This window comes from Bombus pyrosoma, linkage group LG12 (genome assembly GCF_014825855.1).
Source record: "Bombus pyrosoma isolate SC7728 linkage group LG12, ASM1482585v1, whole genome shotgun sequence".
Taxonomy (NCBI): Eukaryota; Metazoa; Arthropoda; class Insecta; order Hymenoptera; family Apidae; genus Bombus; species Bombus pyrosoma.
The window spans coordinates 11,403,254-11,416,442 of record NC_057781.1 but is presented as its reverse complement, the minus strand read 5'-3'; the positions used below and the strand labels follow the sequence as shown (position 1 = coordinate 11,416,442).

At 37.6% G+C, this 13,189-nt stretch overlaps 2 protein-coding genes across 8 annotated transcripts in view; one reads left to right on the top strand and one right to left on the bottom strand.

Annotated features, from left to right (window-relative positions):
* LOC122573354 (centrosomin) overlaps positions 1–13,189 on the top strand; it is a 39,393-nt gene that overhangs the window by 16,943 nt on the left and 9,261 nt on the right. For 3 of the 7 annotated variants that reach the window (XM_043739584.1, XM_043739581.1, XM_043739586.1), the window contains exons 3-8: positions 7,013–7,230; positions 7,914–8,085; positions 9,030–9,169; positions 10,495–10,905; positions 12,301–12,531; positions 12,670–13,023. In XM_043739584.1, the coding sequence (XP_043595519.1) occupies positions 7,013–7,230; positions 7,914–8,085; positions 9,030–9,169; positions 10,495–10,905; positions 12,301–12,531; positions 12,670–13,023 (1,526 nt within the window). Of the gene's footprint in view, positions 1–1,462; positions 1,702–4,634; positions 4,734–4,851; positions 4,886–7,012; positions 7,231–7,913; positions 8,086–9,029; positions 9,170–10,494; positions 10,906–12,300; positions 12,532–12,669; positions 13,024–13,189 lie in introns of those variants that run through there. The other 4 variants (XM_043739582.1, XM_043739583.1, XM_043739587.1 and 1 more) reach the window with 4 other exon arrangements.
* LOC122573361 (LIM/homeobox protein Lhx4) overlaps positions 9,735–13,189 on the bottom strand; it is a 71,720-nt gene continuing 68,265 nt past the window's right edge. Inside the window, exon 9 of the transcript XR_006318721.1 lies at positions 9,735–9,984. The gene's annotated coding sequence lies outside the window, so the exon portion shown is untranslated. The remainder of the gene's footprint in view (positions 9,985–13,189) is intronic.

Here is a 13,189-nt window from a genome sequence, read left to right as displayed (position 1 = left end):
CAAATGGAACGATTGGAAAAATTTGTGATCTCGAAACGGGATAGCCTTCGAAGAAGTAGGTTTAATAGACGCAGCTTGGTGTTGTTAGCTTCTCCTTTGATCGATCGATGGTAAAGTGGGGCTTGATAGAGTCAAAGATTATCTTTTTAGTTGGTAATCTAACGATCAACCTTCTTTCTTTGTTTGATGTTTTCTTTCGAAAACAGTTGACAGATACGTTTACAATTTTACGAGGAATTGAGTTTAGACGCGAGTTAACGGAAGAGAATTAAAAAATAAAGATCGAGTTGGCAATTTGGTATTGACAACACGGACGACAATTCCTCGATGGATAATTTCTAATTTTCCTTTTTTTCTTCAATAAATAAAGATTCTTTTCCTCTTGCTTGGTCTCACGCGAAGCGTAAATGATACGCTTTGTTGAATTTAAAATCGAGGGTGAAAGGAAAGCGAGTTTATCGAATACGTGATTATCGATTATTCGAAAGATTTCAAGCTTGTTCAGCTAAAAGATAAGATGCAATAGAGTGGCTGAAATTGGCCTTCGTTGTTTCCAGAGATATTTACGTACGATTTAAAAAAGGTATTTTGATCGAAACGAAATTCGATCGGTCTGTTTTATTTTACGAATTGATATATAAATTATCATCCACTGTCTACATATTAAGAAGCGAAATTAAATAATGCTATTATTAAATTATTAAAATAGCACACACTGTCTTGTTCCCTTTCTGAGTTACGCTTCTTCTTAAAAACATATGTGCAGATAGTAATTTCTACTCACGAGGGTAGAGCACGTGAGGAGAGAGCACGTGACGTTCAACGCTGCACAGGAACTGCGTTGAGGGCATTCGAACTTGAGTGGAAACAGGACTCGTACTTCTAACTCTAGGAGGAAATGCACGTTAGGGTTAAGATATGACGGCTTCCTGTGATCAATCTAACGTATGAACATGAAATAGGATCTGCTTCCTGTTTGGAATTCTGCTTATACGTGTTACGTATTCCTTTTCGGTACATAGAGGCAGCGATCGTTTTCCGAAAATATATACACAGAGATGTTCAGAAGCTTGTCGCAGTTGATAGAAAAACTTAACGATCTCGGCATCGTTTACCCGTTGGATATACCACAAATCCGTGCAACACGCAGAATCCAGACGATATATCTTTGCCCAAAAAATGTTCGTCGTAACTTTCCAAAATATACGGATCATGAAAGTGATTTTCGCGTATTATCGATTTAATCGGAGCTCTTCCATCGTGCTCGATGGTAGCTTCGTAGTGTAAATTAACAACGAATTTTTCCACAGCTGTCGATTCGTTGTTCCATGCAGCTGCGGCTCGGAGGATCCTTGAAACGGTTGCCTATATGCATCGTAAGCTATATGCGATCCGATATATGCTCGGGATATAATTTTAACTGTAGGTTATTGCGATGTAAACTTTGGCGCTGCTTTGCCATTTTATCTCAGTTAGCGTTTCTACGTCCATCGTGAAAACACCTACGAAATATCATCGGAGAACACTCAATGGTCTTTGCTCGTTTTATTTCTGCGTTTAGTTCGGCTCTAGAATAGCCAGTAAGATGTGATGTTTTACGGAAGATTTTACGTGGCATGGGATGTGGTAGGTCGCGCGTTGACGCTCCGACCATCCTTGACAACATCCAGAACAGGCCAATCCAAGTTCACGTTATGTTCGGTAAAAATCACTTCGCACGTTACTCTTGCATCTGTTTAGTATCGTTTTTACGTAATCGTTAGACTGCGAATATTCATAACGTGTTGTAGCAGCGGCATTCTTTGTCTTGTTCTGTCCAGTTCTAAATTTCTCATAAATGTGATTGTATGCATTTCTAAACTTGTAGTTCTTGCGCACTAAGTTTTCCACTAATCACAATTCGTGTTACACGCGGTTTGAGAGTGTCGTCGGTGAACTGCTCCTGTTGATATACGCGCCGTATATGGCGCGTATGACGATTCTAACGAGAAATATTAATCTCCGAGCTAAATTTTTGTTCTTTCCAAATTATGGATTTTTAGCGTGTTGACGCCTCATCTGCTGCTATGTATATCGTCAGAGATAAAATTGCAGTAACTCTGTGTGTGTGTGTGTGTGATTTTCTTGTACATAGACGAAACTAAATTACGTGGTTTATAAATTAATTTATATGGTGGTTTTTTTCAATCGTTGCTTTCACGCGTGATTGAATTTAACGACTTACGAACGTTACTTCGTAGTTAAATTTAATATATATCGCGTTCTAAGAAAGTGTGACGATAGGTCGAATAGATCGCGTGAATCATTTGGAGGTCGATTGGTCCGATATGTTTGACGGTTTTTCAAATAGGTTAAACTTTTCGTGGAGAAATGGGAAAATCGTTTTGTTACGATATATGGTTAACAATTTGTTAAAACCACGTGTTAGTTTTCTTTCCTAATAGACGTGCCATTTTTCAACGAGCAAACGTACCAAAGGGAAGGAAAACTTTATACCGAGTTACGTAACACAGCGCGTTGCTCCGTCGATAACGTGACCGCTATTTTTAAAATTATCTATGCTTTTCTTAAAAAGAAGTATTCTTACGTTTCGATTGCTTCGAATTATTCAACATACATATATATGTATGTCGGAGATGAAGGAACACCGGAGCCTTCCTTTGGAACCTTGGGAAAATCCCGTAATAATGTAATTTAGATTCTACCGTAGCCGTAATTAAACAATTGTCAGTCAACCTGAGTGTACTTATTTGGGACCCGTGACAATGAGCTTGGGATCGAGGCGACAACCAGTCGCCAACGTAGCCGCGGTCAAGGGATGAACGTTTGTTTAACAAAGACCTTATTCGCCAGGTAAGATGGTCGCCAGATGCCGACGCGTTTCGGCAGTGCACGTTCAGCTAGCCTGAGGCCCCGTTGTAAATCTTAAGATTTAGTTAATTACAAGTCCTTCAAACAGAAAACAGTCTTGTCCCAACTACGGGAAGATAGATACCTTCTCTCGAACGACGCTCCTCATTAGCAACTTTTCCCTCAAGGGGGGCTAGCATTCTTTTCCAACCGTCGACGTGGAAATTGACCAATTAACAGCAACGTCAATTTCCCTCACCCTCTGAACGAAGGCATAGCTCCACGAATCCGATGACCTCATGCGCTTGGGCAGACCCGTCATAGTTTTCCTCGGTGGCACCATCGAGACGAAGATTCATTCCTGGTTGCGACTTTACTAACGAACAGAGTACCGTCCTCACGATCCGGACTTAGATTTTGGGANGAGCATACATCTACGATCCCGTTGACCGCGGATTCGTTATCGAACCTAGGATCATTGTCATTAGCGTCTCGAGTATCTAATTACCACGGTTACTTGTCGATATCTGTAACAATCATACTTGCTCTAGTCAATATCTTCTCTATTGCATAACGACAATGTCTAATCACAACGAAGGTTCCTTTCACGCCCTTACCCCAGCGCTTCTCCGACATGTATATATATACATATACATATAGATATATATGGTCATAAACCTTTATTTAAAATTTTTAAACAGAAAGTAAATGTTGCTTGCAATTGGAGTTTAGCTGATACTCTATCATACGTATTAGCAAATAAATCGTTAGATGTTCGTTGCCAAATGTTCTATTATTATCCTTTGCTCTCCTAGTCCAAAGAAACGTAAACCTATTTACCGATATCGAGCTACTTCTTCGTTCATCGACAACTCGGATATTGCTCATTGTCATAATTGAACATAATCTTTATGCGATCGTAGAAATTTACCGTTTTAAACGATATTGTTTACATCTCGCTCGACCTTGAACGATTTCATCCTACTGAGAGAAAAAATAAAGTCAACGGGCCTTTCAGAATGCGCACAATGCTGGACCCTGTTTGCGCTGAATTGTGTGGCACAAAAGAAAGGTCGCCAACTACCGAGCTTAATAGACCGTATTAAAGCACAAATGGCAGCGCGAATTTGAGCGCTGGTTGGTTGCTTCGTTACCAGCACCTATCGTCCAGATGCGTTATTTTCATTCGCCTTTCCTTTATGTTTCAATGATTTTCATTTCACGGCTCGGTGCTGCCAATGGCATCGTATGAGATCACGTGCCAGCGGAATGCTTTCGAATTGTCTCGTTCTCCTTCGATCAACGCCGATGGAATTTTACCAGACTTGCCGAATATTTTCAACGAGGATTATCGAAATTTGATATCGTGTTCGTACACCGACCGGTAGCTGTGTATTCGACTCGAACAGAGCGCGGTTTGTTGGAACGCTGTTTCGTCGGATTCGTTCGCAAGGTCGATACAAATTTTCGCAAGTCGTTGAACCGCGTTGAACAAGCGCATCGCACCTCGCCACTCTTTGTTGTAACTTTTCCCGACAACTGGCAACGAGAGAGAAGAAAAGAGGGAGCAGACACGGCCAAGAACAGGCCTGATGAACGCGATGGGTTGAAACAAAGGAAAAGGAGGACTGTTATAGAGGCTTGTAAAAATCTGCGTCGGACGAGCATCGTGGACGACGTTTGCGAAGATCGGCCGAAAGGCTCAACGGCGGTTGGTGACGCGCGAAGAAGATTTAAAAGAGAAGAAGACCGCGGCGCCCGTTTAGCATCGCGAAATTGGCATCAGTCACGTAGCTCGAATGAATTCGAGAATAGGATCGATTCAACGTTCAATCATTGCAACAAGCGCACCTGGAGAAAAACGAGCGATTTCTAGCAATCCTGTGTGTAGTAGCGTGCATTAGTCACGGACATCGCTCGTGCTGTGCGTCGTACGTGCGTCGTTCGTGTCCTTTAAAGGGATCTAATCACGGCGGGCTTATCTTTGGTTTCGTGTTTCAGAAGTCCTGTTTGCATTACTCCGAAACATTGCTCCGTAAGTGCGTGTTTTCTATTTTTCTTCTTTTTGTTAACCGAGGGGAATGCAAACGCGTTAACGTGTTTCAAGTTGAGCTTCTCTTCTTCAGCTGCATGGGTAGCTTCCGATCGATAATTTCAAGTAATTCTTCATTTCGTTCATTGTTCCGTTTAAATTTTTCCTCGAAACAATTACGATGATATGTGGCGATAAATGCTATCGGTTGATATTTCAGAAACTCGCAGGAGCGTTGGAAAGAATCTTTGGGGATCTTTTTAGGATACAAAAACTTAAGAAAAGCTGCGTAGACATAGAAAAGAAAATCGGTATGTACGCGTCATCGGTAAAAGTAAGGTTGTTAGGAAGTTTTCGGCAATTACTACTATTTGAAATAGCGACAAAACATAAATATTTGAAATGGTGACTCATCCTCGGCTACTTTCTTACTCTGTATTTATCATAGTATTTACAGAGTAATTACAACAGCAAAATAACTTCGGCGGCTAAATTACTTTTGTTTCGTATTAAGATCAATTTCCTATTTTAGTAAACATCCTTAGGGAAGATAAATAACACGGATTTTAATATCGATTTGAATGTCAAGTATTGGCTTTACATACGCTTAAACTAAAATCAGAAAATATATCTTACGCCTTGCAGCGTTTGCCCTCAGAATTCTTTCGATTACCTTTGAATAAAGAGAGTATTAACTTGTCTGTATGCGATGCTCCGAGGAAATACGATATTTACACAAGGACGACGCAAATTTTAGAAATAATAAAAAGAAAAGAGAAAACGTATAGCCGCTTTAGTCTAAATTCTAAATAAACGCATCTTCGATCCAAGTCTCTGAAAACTATTAAATCACGCCTTTCGCTTTCGTAGAGCAATCTGGAACAACGCGTTCGTGCGTAACTTCATCGATGGATCGTCTTTTATCTATGATCCTGCAATTCGGATAGCTTCAATAGTAAATGAGGGGGACACGGGTTAGGGTGACACGAACTATCACAAAGTAAACAGAAAACACAAAATTTGGGTACAAATGTTCAGCACGTAAATGTTAAAAATAACGTAACCGGATCGATGCAATCGTCTTTCTCGTTTCTGTGACCGGATTCGTCGACGAATCGTTAATAGGCGACGGAAAAGACAAAAATCTTACCTGTCGGACATTGGGAATTGATGAAAATTGTCATCGTTAGAAATGGCTTAAAGACAGCTATCGGGTTTAACGATCGCCCTATTAATTATGGAAAGTAAGGATCTTTATACCGATAATCGTTTAATTTTTCTGTAAGAAATTTTAAATAAAAGCGATAATTCTAAATAATTCTGATAACGGTTTCAGCGTGATGACGTTTAGTTTAAGAAAGAAAAATTAATACAAGTGCGAGTTTACACGCCAATCGAACGTCTTGTATCGTCCATCCGATTTATTTGCATATTGTTCGAGATCTTTGATTCGTGTGTATTTCACGATCAATTGAATCGCAAGGAGAGATAATTATGTCGACTTTAATTTGTCGGCGATTTTGGTTATTTCATTTAACCATATTAAATTTTAACAAAATGATTAACGTAAATTATTTTCCCCTCTTATTATTTTCAGAAATAGAATCGCTGCTACAGTTTCTCGTATTGCTTTGAATTTTATGTCCCGTGCGTGACTTATCAGATCAATTGAATCGTAAACGACGATCATCTTTGATATTATGCTCGTACAGAATATCGTAGACAATCCACGTAGCTTTAATTAAGCAAATCAACCATCAAGAAATTGAATCGAACGGATTTGTAATATGGTTGAACGTCGAGTCTTTATCTCTTTCTATATCCGATGCTTCTAGCAAATTTATATTGTAATTATGACTCATGAATGATTTATTCCAAAATTATTATATCAAAATGATTCTAACAATTTATTCCTTGTTATTTCGTGATTTTATTGCAATATTATAATACACTGATATCGGTTCAAACGTAGACCTTACAATAATTCGTCGATGAATTTGCGATTAACAATAGCATAATGTTTTTTAATAAATGTAGGTTGGTAGATTTTTTTATAATATTTCAGAGGTGCGCGAAAAACGTTTTTCGCGAGTAAAAATATTAAAGGATGTATTTGATCTTCTGTTTTAGGCACAAATGCGAGATCGCCTGGGAAGACATCACCAACGGGGGTAATTGGAAGCAGAGATGGAGCAGGAATTGGTAGGACGATGAAAGAGTACGAAGATCAATTAGAAGCTCTGAAAAAGGAAAACTTCAACCTTAAATTACGGATCTATTTTCTGGAGGAGCGGATGGGAATTACATCGGCGGATGAAAATGCGATAAAAAAGAATATCGAATTAAAGGTTTCTACGTATTCCATTTTACCTTCTATCAAATCGTTGCAATACTTTGTAGCTTATTCGCAATTTCTCTCGTTTCTTTTTCTTCTCTGATTGCAATTTTAATAGTTTGATCTGAAAAGCCCGTATATATTCCGCGAATTTAAATTCTCTTTACCTTCATTTAGGTTTCGACTGAAAATATCAATATCTTAACTTTTTTTTTTATTTAATAATTTACATTCACAATTTGTCCAATTCTGTTTGATTATCATGTGGGTGGCTACCCCCAGCGGGGTATCTTCTTTGATTACGATTTTAATAGTTTGATCGGAAAAGCCCGTGTATATTCCGTGAATTTAAATTCTCTTTACCTTCATTTAGGTTTCGACTGAAAATATCAATATCTTAAGTTTCTTTTTTTTATTTAATAATTTACATTCACAATTTCTCCAATTTGGACATTTGGTAGAATTTTTTAACTGTTTGATTATCATGTGAGTGGCTACCCCCAGCGGGGTACCATCTTCGTGTTTGTTTGGTTACATCCTTTGTGAATATTTTAACTTGAAACTATAATTCGCTTTGTTATTGCTGAAAATTCGAATATAGAGTACTCTACAGATAAAATCAGAAATTTTTATTTTTTATCAACCTTTGTAGATATATTTTATTTATGAGATTTCGTCGTTTTATTCTACCGTTAGGTTGAAATTGAATCACTGAGGAAAGAGTTGGTGGAGAAGCAGGAACTTCTCAGCCAAGCGGCCAAGGCGTTCGAATTGATCGAAGAACAAAAAGAAGCTTCTTCGCGGAATCAAGCTCAGTACCAGCAGTCGCTTGAAAACGAACGAGAAAAGATCAGAAGACTGGAGAAGGGTACGTAATAAAATTTACCACTTCTTTGTCATAATTAAACGAAATTCTGCGTATTTTCTTTGTCAGTGAAGAATCGGTAAAAAGAATTTATACCCGGATCCCAATGGTTTTATGATCGATCTCCTACCAAATTTATGTATGTAATTATTCTAGCAACATTTATGTCACTTATGCATACGTATATATTGTTTATGTATTTATGTATTTTGGGAATTTTGCAGTTTCCTTGGATTAAATTAAAAAAGGTTTAAATTTTATCATAAATTAGTTTATTACGTAAAAAGAAAACCATACTATTTAATTACAAAGCTAATTTTCTTTTTTTTTTTTTTTACTAACAACTTCATAAATCGTGCTTATTATTTTCAATTATCAAACACAAATGGCCCACTAACAGCTACTAAACCTACTTGCTACTATGCGCGTTCATCAATATCGAATCTTTCTGCCATGAAAATAGTATGCAATTGCTAGATTGTGGACGTTGTGGATGTTTATGCATTTACAAATAACTTAAATATGCAAATAATTTACGGCTCATCCGCAAACACAAAGAAAATATCCGATATAAAGTACCTTGTTGCAGTATTTCAAGCGCGAAATAAATCTTTATTGCTTGTTGGGATTCCTTTTGTTTCTAATACTATTCGTAAAAATATAAATCTGCATTAATATCGGCAGTCTGATAACGATGATTTATTAATGCTGCCGTGAAATATCATAACATTCAAGATCGTATATAATTCAACGCGTTTCTTCCTACGATACAGCTCTTGTAAAAAGCTCTTTGTAGGGGAAAGTATCGGAATGTTTCGATAGGTTGTGCTTCATTTGCATAATTACTCATTGCTTCGGTAAACCCCCTTCTTTATACCCTTTGCTTTCCACGAATTTCACTTATACTTGATACGATGAAAATTGTACGTTGCTGTCTGTTGCGATAGAATTAGCAGAATATGAAGAAAAGAAAGCAGATGCATCTATCTTCTATAAGGAAGCTTTCGGCATCACGCCGGAGAAGGCGTTGGAGAACGAGGAGAAATTATGTCAAATGGAAGAACTCGTTGCATCTCTAGAAGCCGAGGTAAGATAATACAAAAGATAAAAGAAATGATTTTCACAGAGAAACTATAATTCATTCTACTTAATCCTCTACAAGTAGAATAACTTTATCATGAGAAAAATACTCACAATTGATTACAATCTTTTTATTCTCATCTGAAACTTAGGGAATAGTAATTTACTGTAAATAGATCGATTAACGTCGGCAGAAATGGTATAATACTGGTGAAATACAGTGTCGCATATGAGTATGCGATTTCCAAGTATTATACAGAGGGTTGATCTTTAATTCTGACAGTCAACAATTAATCTAAATTAAGCTAAATTAAATGAAATTGCGTAAAAGAATTAAGCCCCGATACTTATCTTTTATTTATCCTGTCCCTTTAAATTCTCTTTTTAAGTAGATTTCTTTCGAGTATATAGGTTTCTTTTGAGTATATTCTTCGAGGGAAATTGAATTATTTCCGACTCGATTTTACAAAGTTGATCCCCAAAGAACGTCGTTATTCATGGCAATTGATAAGCAAATACTCGTCTGCCCTACTTCTTTTCCTTTTTCTACGTATCTACACCATTTCAAAAGAATGCGAGCTTGATAAGCGAGTTATCGTCGCTCTGCAAAAAGAAGAAAAAATTAATCAGTACGATTTTGTCCGTGGATGAGTATGCGTCGTTAACATTGTTCACGGATCAAATCCTTGCAATAGCTTTTTATACATACGTTTGCTTATTAACAGATTAATAACTGCACGACCAACAAAAATTTCGCGTATGTGAAAAGTGTGGGCTAATGTTTCTCTTCCTTTCTTTTATTATTCTTCATATTCGACTGGTCTATGGAAAATTGTAAATTTCTAAATTACGTTACATATAGATAGCTAAGACATTTGAGATATTAAAATAGTAAAAATTGTATACGGAGGATATAGTTCTTATAAAGAGGAAATATCTTTCTTAAGAATTCAAATTCATCGCAACCTTTGAAGTAATCAGCTGTTTGTTAAGAGAAATTGTTACAAATCTTTCCTTTCGAAACGTAAACGTTTAATTTAAACGACTATTTGATCTCCCTATGCTTTGTAGCCTTAAAAATAAAAGTGGCGGCTTAAGACTTTTATACATACACGTACCTGCCATTTATTAACTTTTATCCATAGTGAGAACGATTTATAATTAAAGGTATGATAGCAATCGTTAACAAAATGGCGAAACTGAATGCAAAATTACCATTTTACCATTCTAGGTATATATAATAGGTATATATCTAGGTATATAGGACAAAAGTAGTAGTTTCAGGTAGAACACGAACGATTTTAACGTAAATTTATTCGCAAATGAACGTAGGTGAAACAGGTGACGAACAGCTTGGACGAGGAACGCGTCTGGGCGCAAGAACTCGAGGGTGAACGGGATGAGTTTAGAGAACGTTTAGAGGCCGAGACGCGATTGAGAGAAAATTTGGATGCGGAGAGGTTGCAAGATATTGAGTCGCTACGGGAGAAAGTAAAAGAACTGGAGGAACAGCAGCTAAAAAGGGACACTGTCGTTCAGCAGTGTAAAACCGAGCTACTCGAGAAAGAAAGAATCATTAAGGAAAAAAATGCACAGCTGGAAGAGAGGTGTCGGGTATACGAGGAGCTGAATGCCGTTTCGGAAAAAAGGAAGAAGCAAGTCGATCAATTAAGGACGTCTATAAAAGCCAGGGACGAGGCCCTCACTGATCTGAATAACAAACATCGTGCCCTGCTCTCTCAGGTGATTATCAGATTTGAATTTCATTTATATCTATTCCAGGAAGTCTCCTGGTTATCGTTTCATTACTGATAAGATCCTTAAAGAGTTACCTTAAAAGAAAAGCTATCGTCTACATAATCATCCTGTTTAACGCAATCATCCGCACGACGCATGTCTCTAATCAATGGAAGTTTGCAGAAATCATTGTGATTCCTACATCAACAAACCTACATCATATCGCTTTATATATGTAAATCTATTGCCTGTCGTACGTATACTATTAGAAAAATGACTTGTAAAAGAACTGAAACTTGTCCTCGACCATCGGTTCGATTTCAGAAATAATCTTACACGTACTAGAGAAGAAGAAATACCGTGTTCCTAGACATACAACAAGCTTTCGACAAAGTTTCGCATGCCCGTCTATACTACACAACATTAAAACGAATCTTACTCGGTACTTTTTATTCTTGAAATTACATTTAAACAGTAGACGGTTGCACGTACGCCACGAACATGACCCATCGAAATTATATTCCATCCTGTTACATGGAACGTCTCAAGGTAACGTGCTGAGACTAGCACTGTGCGCGCTGTACACCGCGGATTTACCTATATATAAAGAGATATCAAGGGTAGTTACGTCGTAGCGCTTGATCAAGATCCCAAAGAAGGCTGAAAAATGCTGCAGAAAGGCATCATCAGAGACGTACAAATATCGCTGGATATCTGAGGAATAAAAGTCAGTGAAAGAAAATCTGTGTATACCACTTTTACCGCGAGAAAAAGCAACTGTCCTGGTGTCAAGTCGTATGGTCAAGTTTTACCATTTGTAAAGATAAAGTGAAGTAGCTTGGAATGCGTTTAAAGACAAGACTAACACGGCCAAAGCATATAAAAACCAAGAGGAAAGAATTGGATCTGAAACTAGGTAAAATGTACTGGCTTATTGGTAGGAAATCTCAACTGTCATTCTACGATAAATTAAGTATCTGTAAAGATATCATCCTGAAGCCAGTGTTGACTTGTGGAATACAAATTGCAAGGGACTTGCCAAAAAGCACTCGGATCAATGCTTGACGCTGCCTGGTGCGTCACAAATGCGACCATTCGCAAAGACTTAGAACGACAACCGAAGAAGAAATCCAGCGATACAGCATTAACTATGAAGAAAGACAACATATTGTGAAATGCGTGGTCTTTTAGGATTCTTTAGAATTAAAAATTACAAAAAAAAAAAAAAAAAAAAGAAAAAGGCACTTGATATTTACTTGATAAATAATATTACTAGGTATAAAAGTTAAAACTAGGATTTAAGAAATTAGACGTTAAAGTAATATTGAATTTAAGGAAAATTATCTTCCTGATATAATGCATTAAGTTTGATTAATTAATTTCAATGAATTTATATTACAGTTCGAGAACGGTTATGCTAAAAGATCACCCCCGAGCAGTCCATCGGCTATGAATTCAGTCGAAGATCCCTTGCAAGCAAGAATGGGACAAAAGATGAGCTGTGTGCAAGGGATGACGAAGAGAGGAAACGCTTGTCTCGATTGGGAACCAAATCGAGAAAGGTCAATGAGAGTGAAGTCGCCAGTGCAAACTCTGAACGGAGAGACCAGAGACATTAGAGATTTAATCAAGGTTCGCAGAAACCTCTTTCTTTCCTTCTCGTCTCTTCTTTTTTCTTGCTAAGAATTATCGAACTACCGACGTTCCTACAAACATCGATCTCTAAGGAATATCGTTAATTTGCTTAAATCGAACATTTATCTGGCTTAGGAGCTGGAAGAAAAAGAGAAGGAACTGAAAGCTCAAGAAGAATCGAGAAAACAGTTGGTGCTGAAATTGTGTAACACGCAGAAACACGCAGAAACAACGAGTTACAAACTGAAAAAGTTAGAAGGTGAACACGAGAAGGCGATCAAGACGATTCAAGGTTTCATGGAGAGACAGCAACAATTGGAAAACACGAAGCTGAGGAAGGAACAGAAGATCATGGAGTTAGAAATAGAACTGAACAGGCTGCGGGAGTACGAGAATGTGAAGGCTGCGAGGGATGGACACGATCAATTCGTTCTGAGAGATTTCAGCACCGACATGACGGACGATCCAGAACGCGATGCCAGCAATCAGGTCGACATCATGATTTTTCGATTCTGCATGCTTGTCTCTACGTTTTTGAAGCATCATATCAAAAATTTAGGCTTTGGCCTTTTAAGGTTTGGTAGCATTGTCTCGAGATTGTTCTATATTATCGTAGCTGTTTAACGTTATTGTAAAATACAAAAATAATTCATTA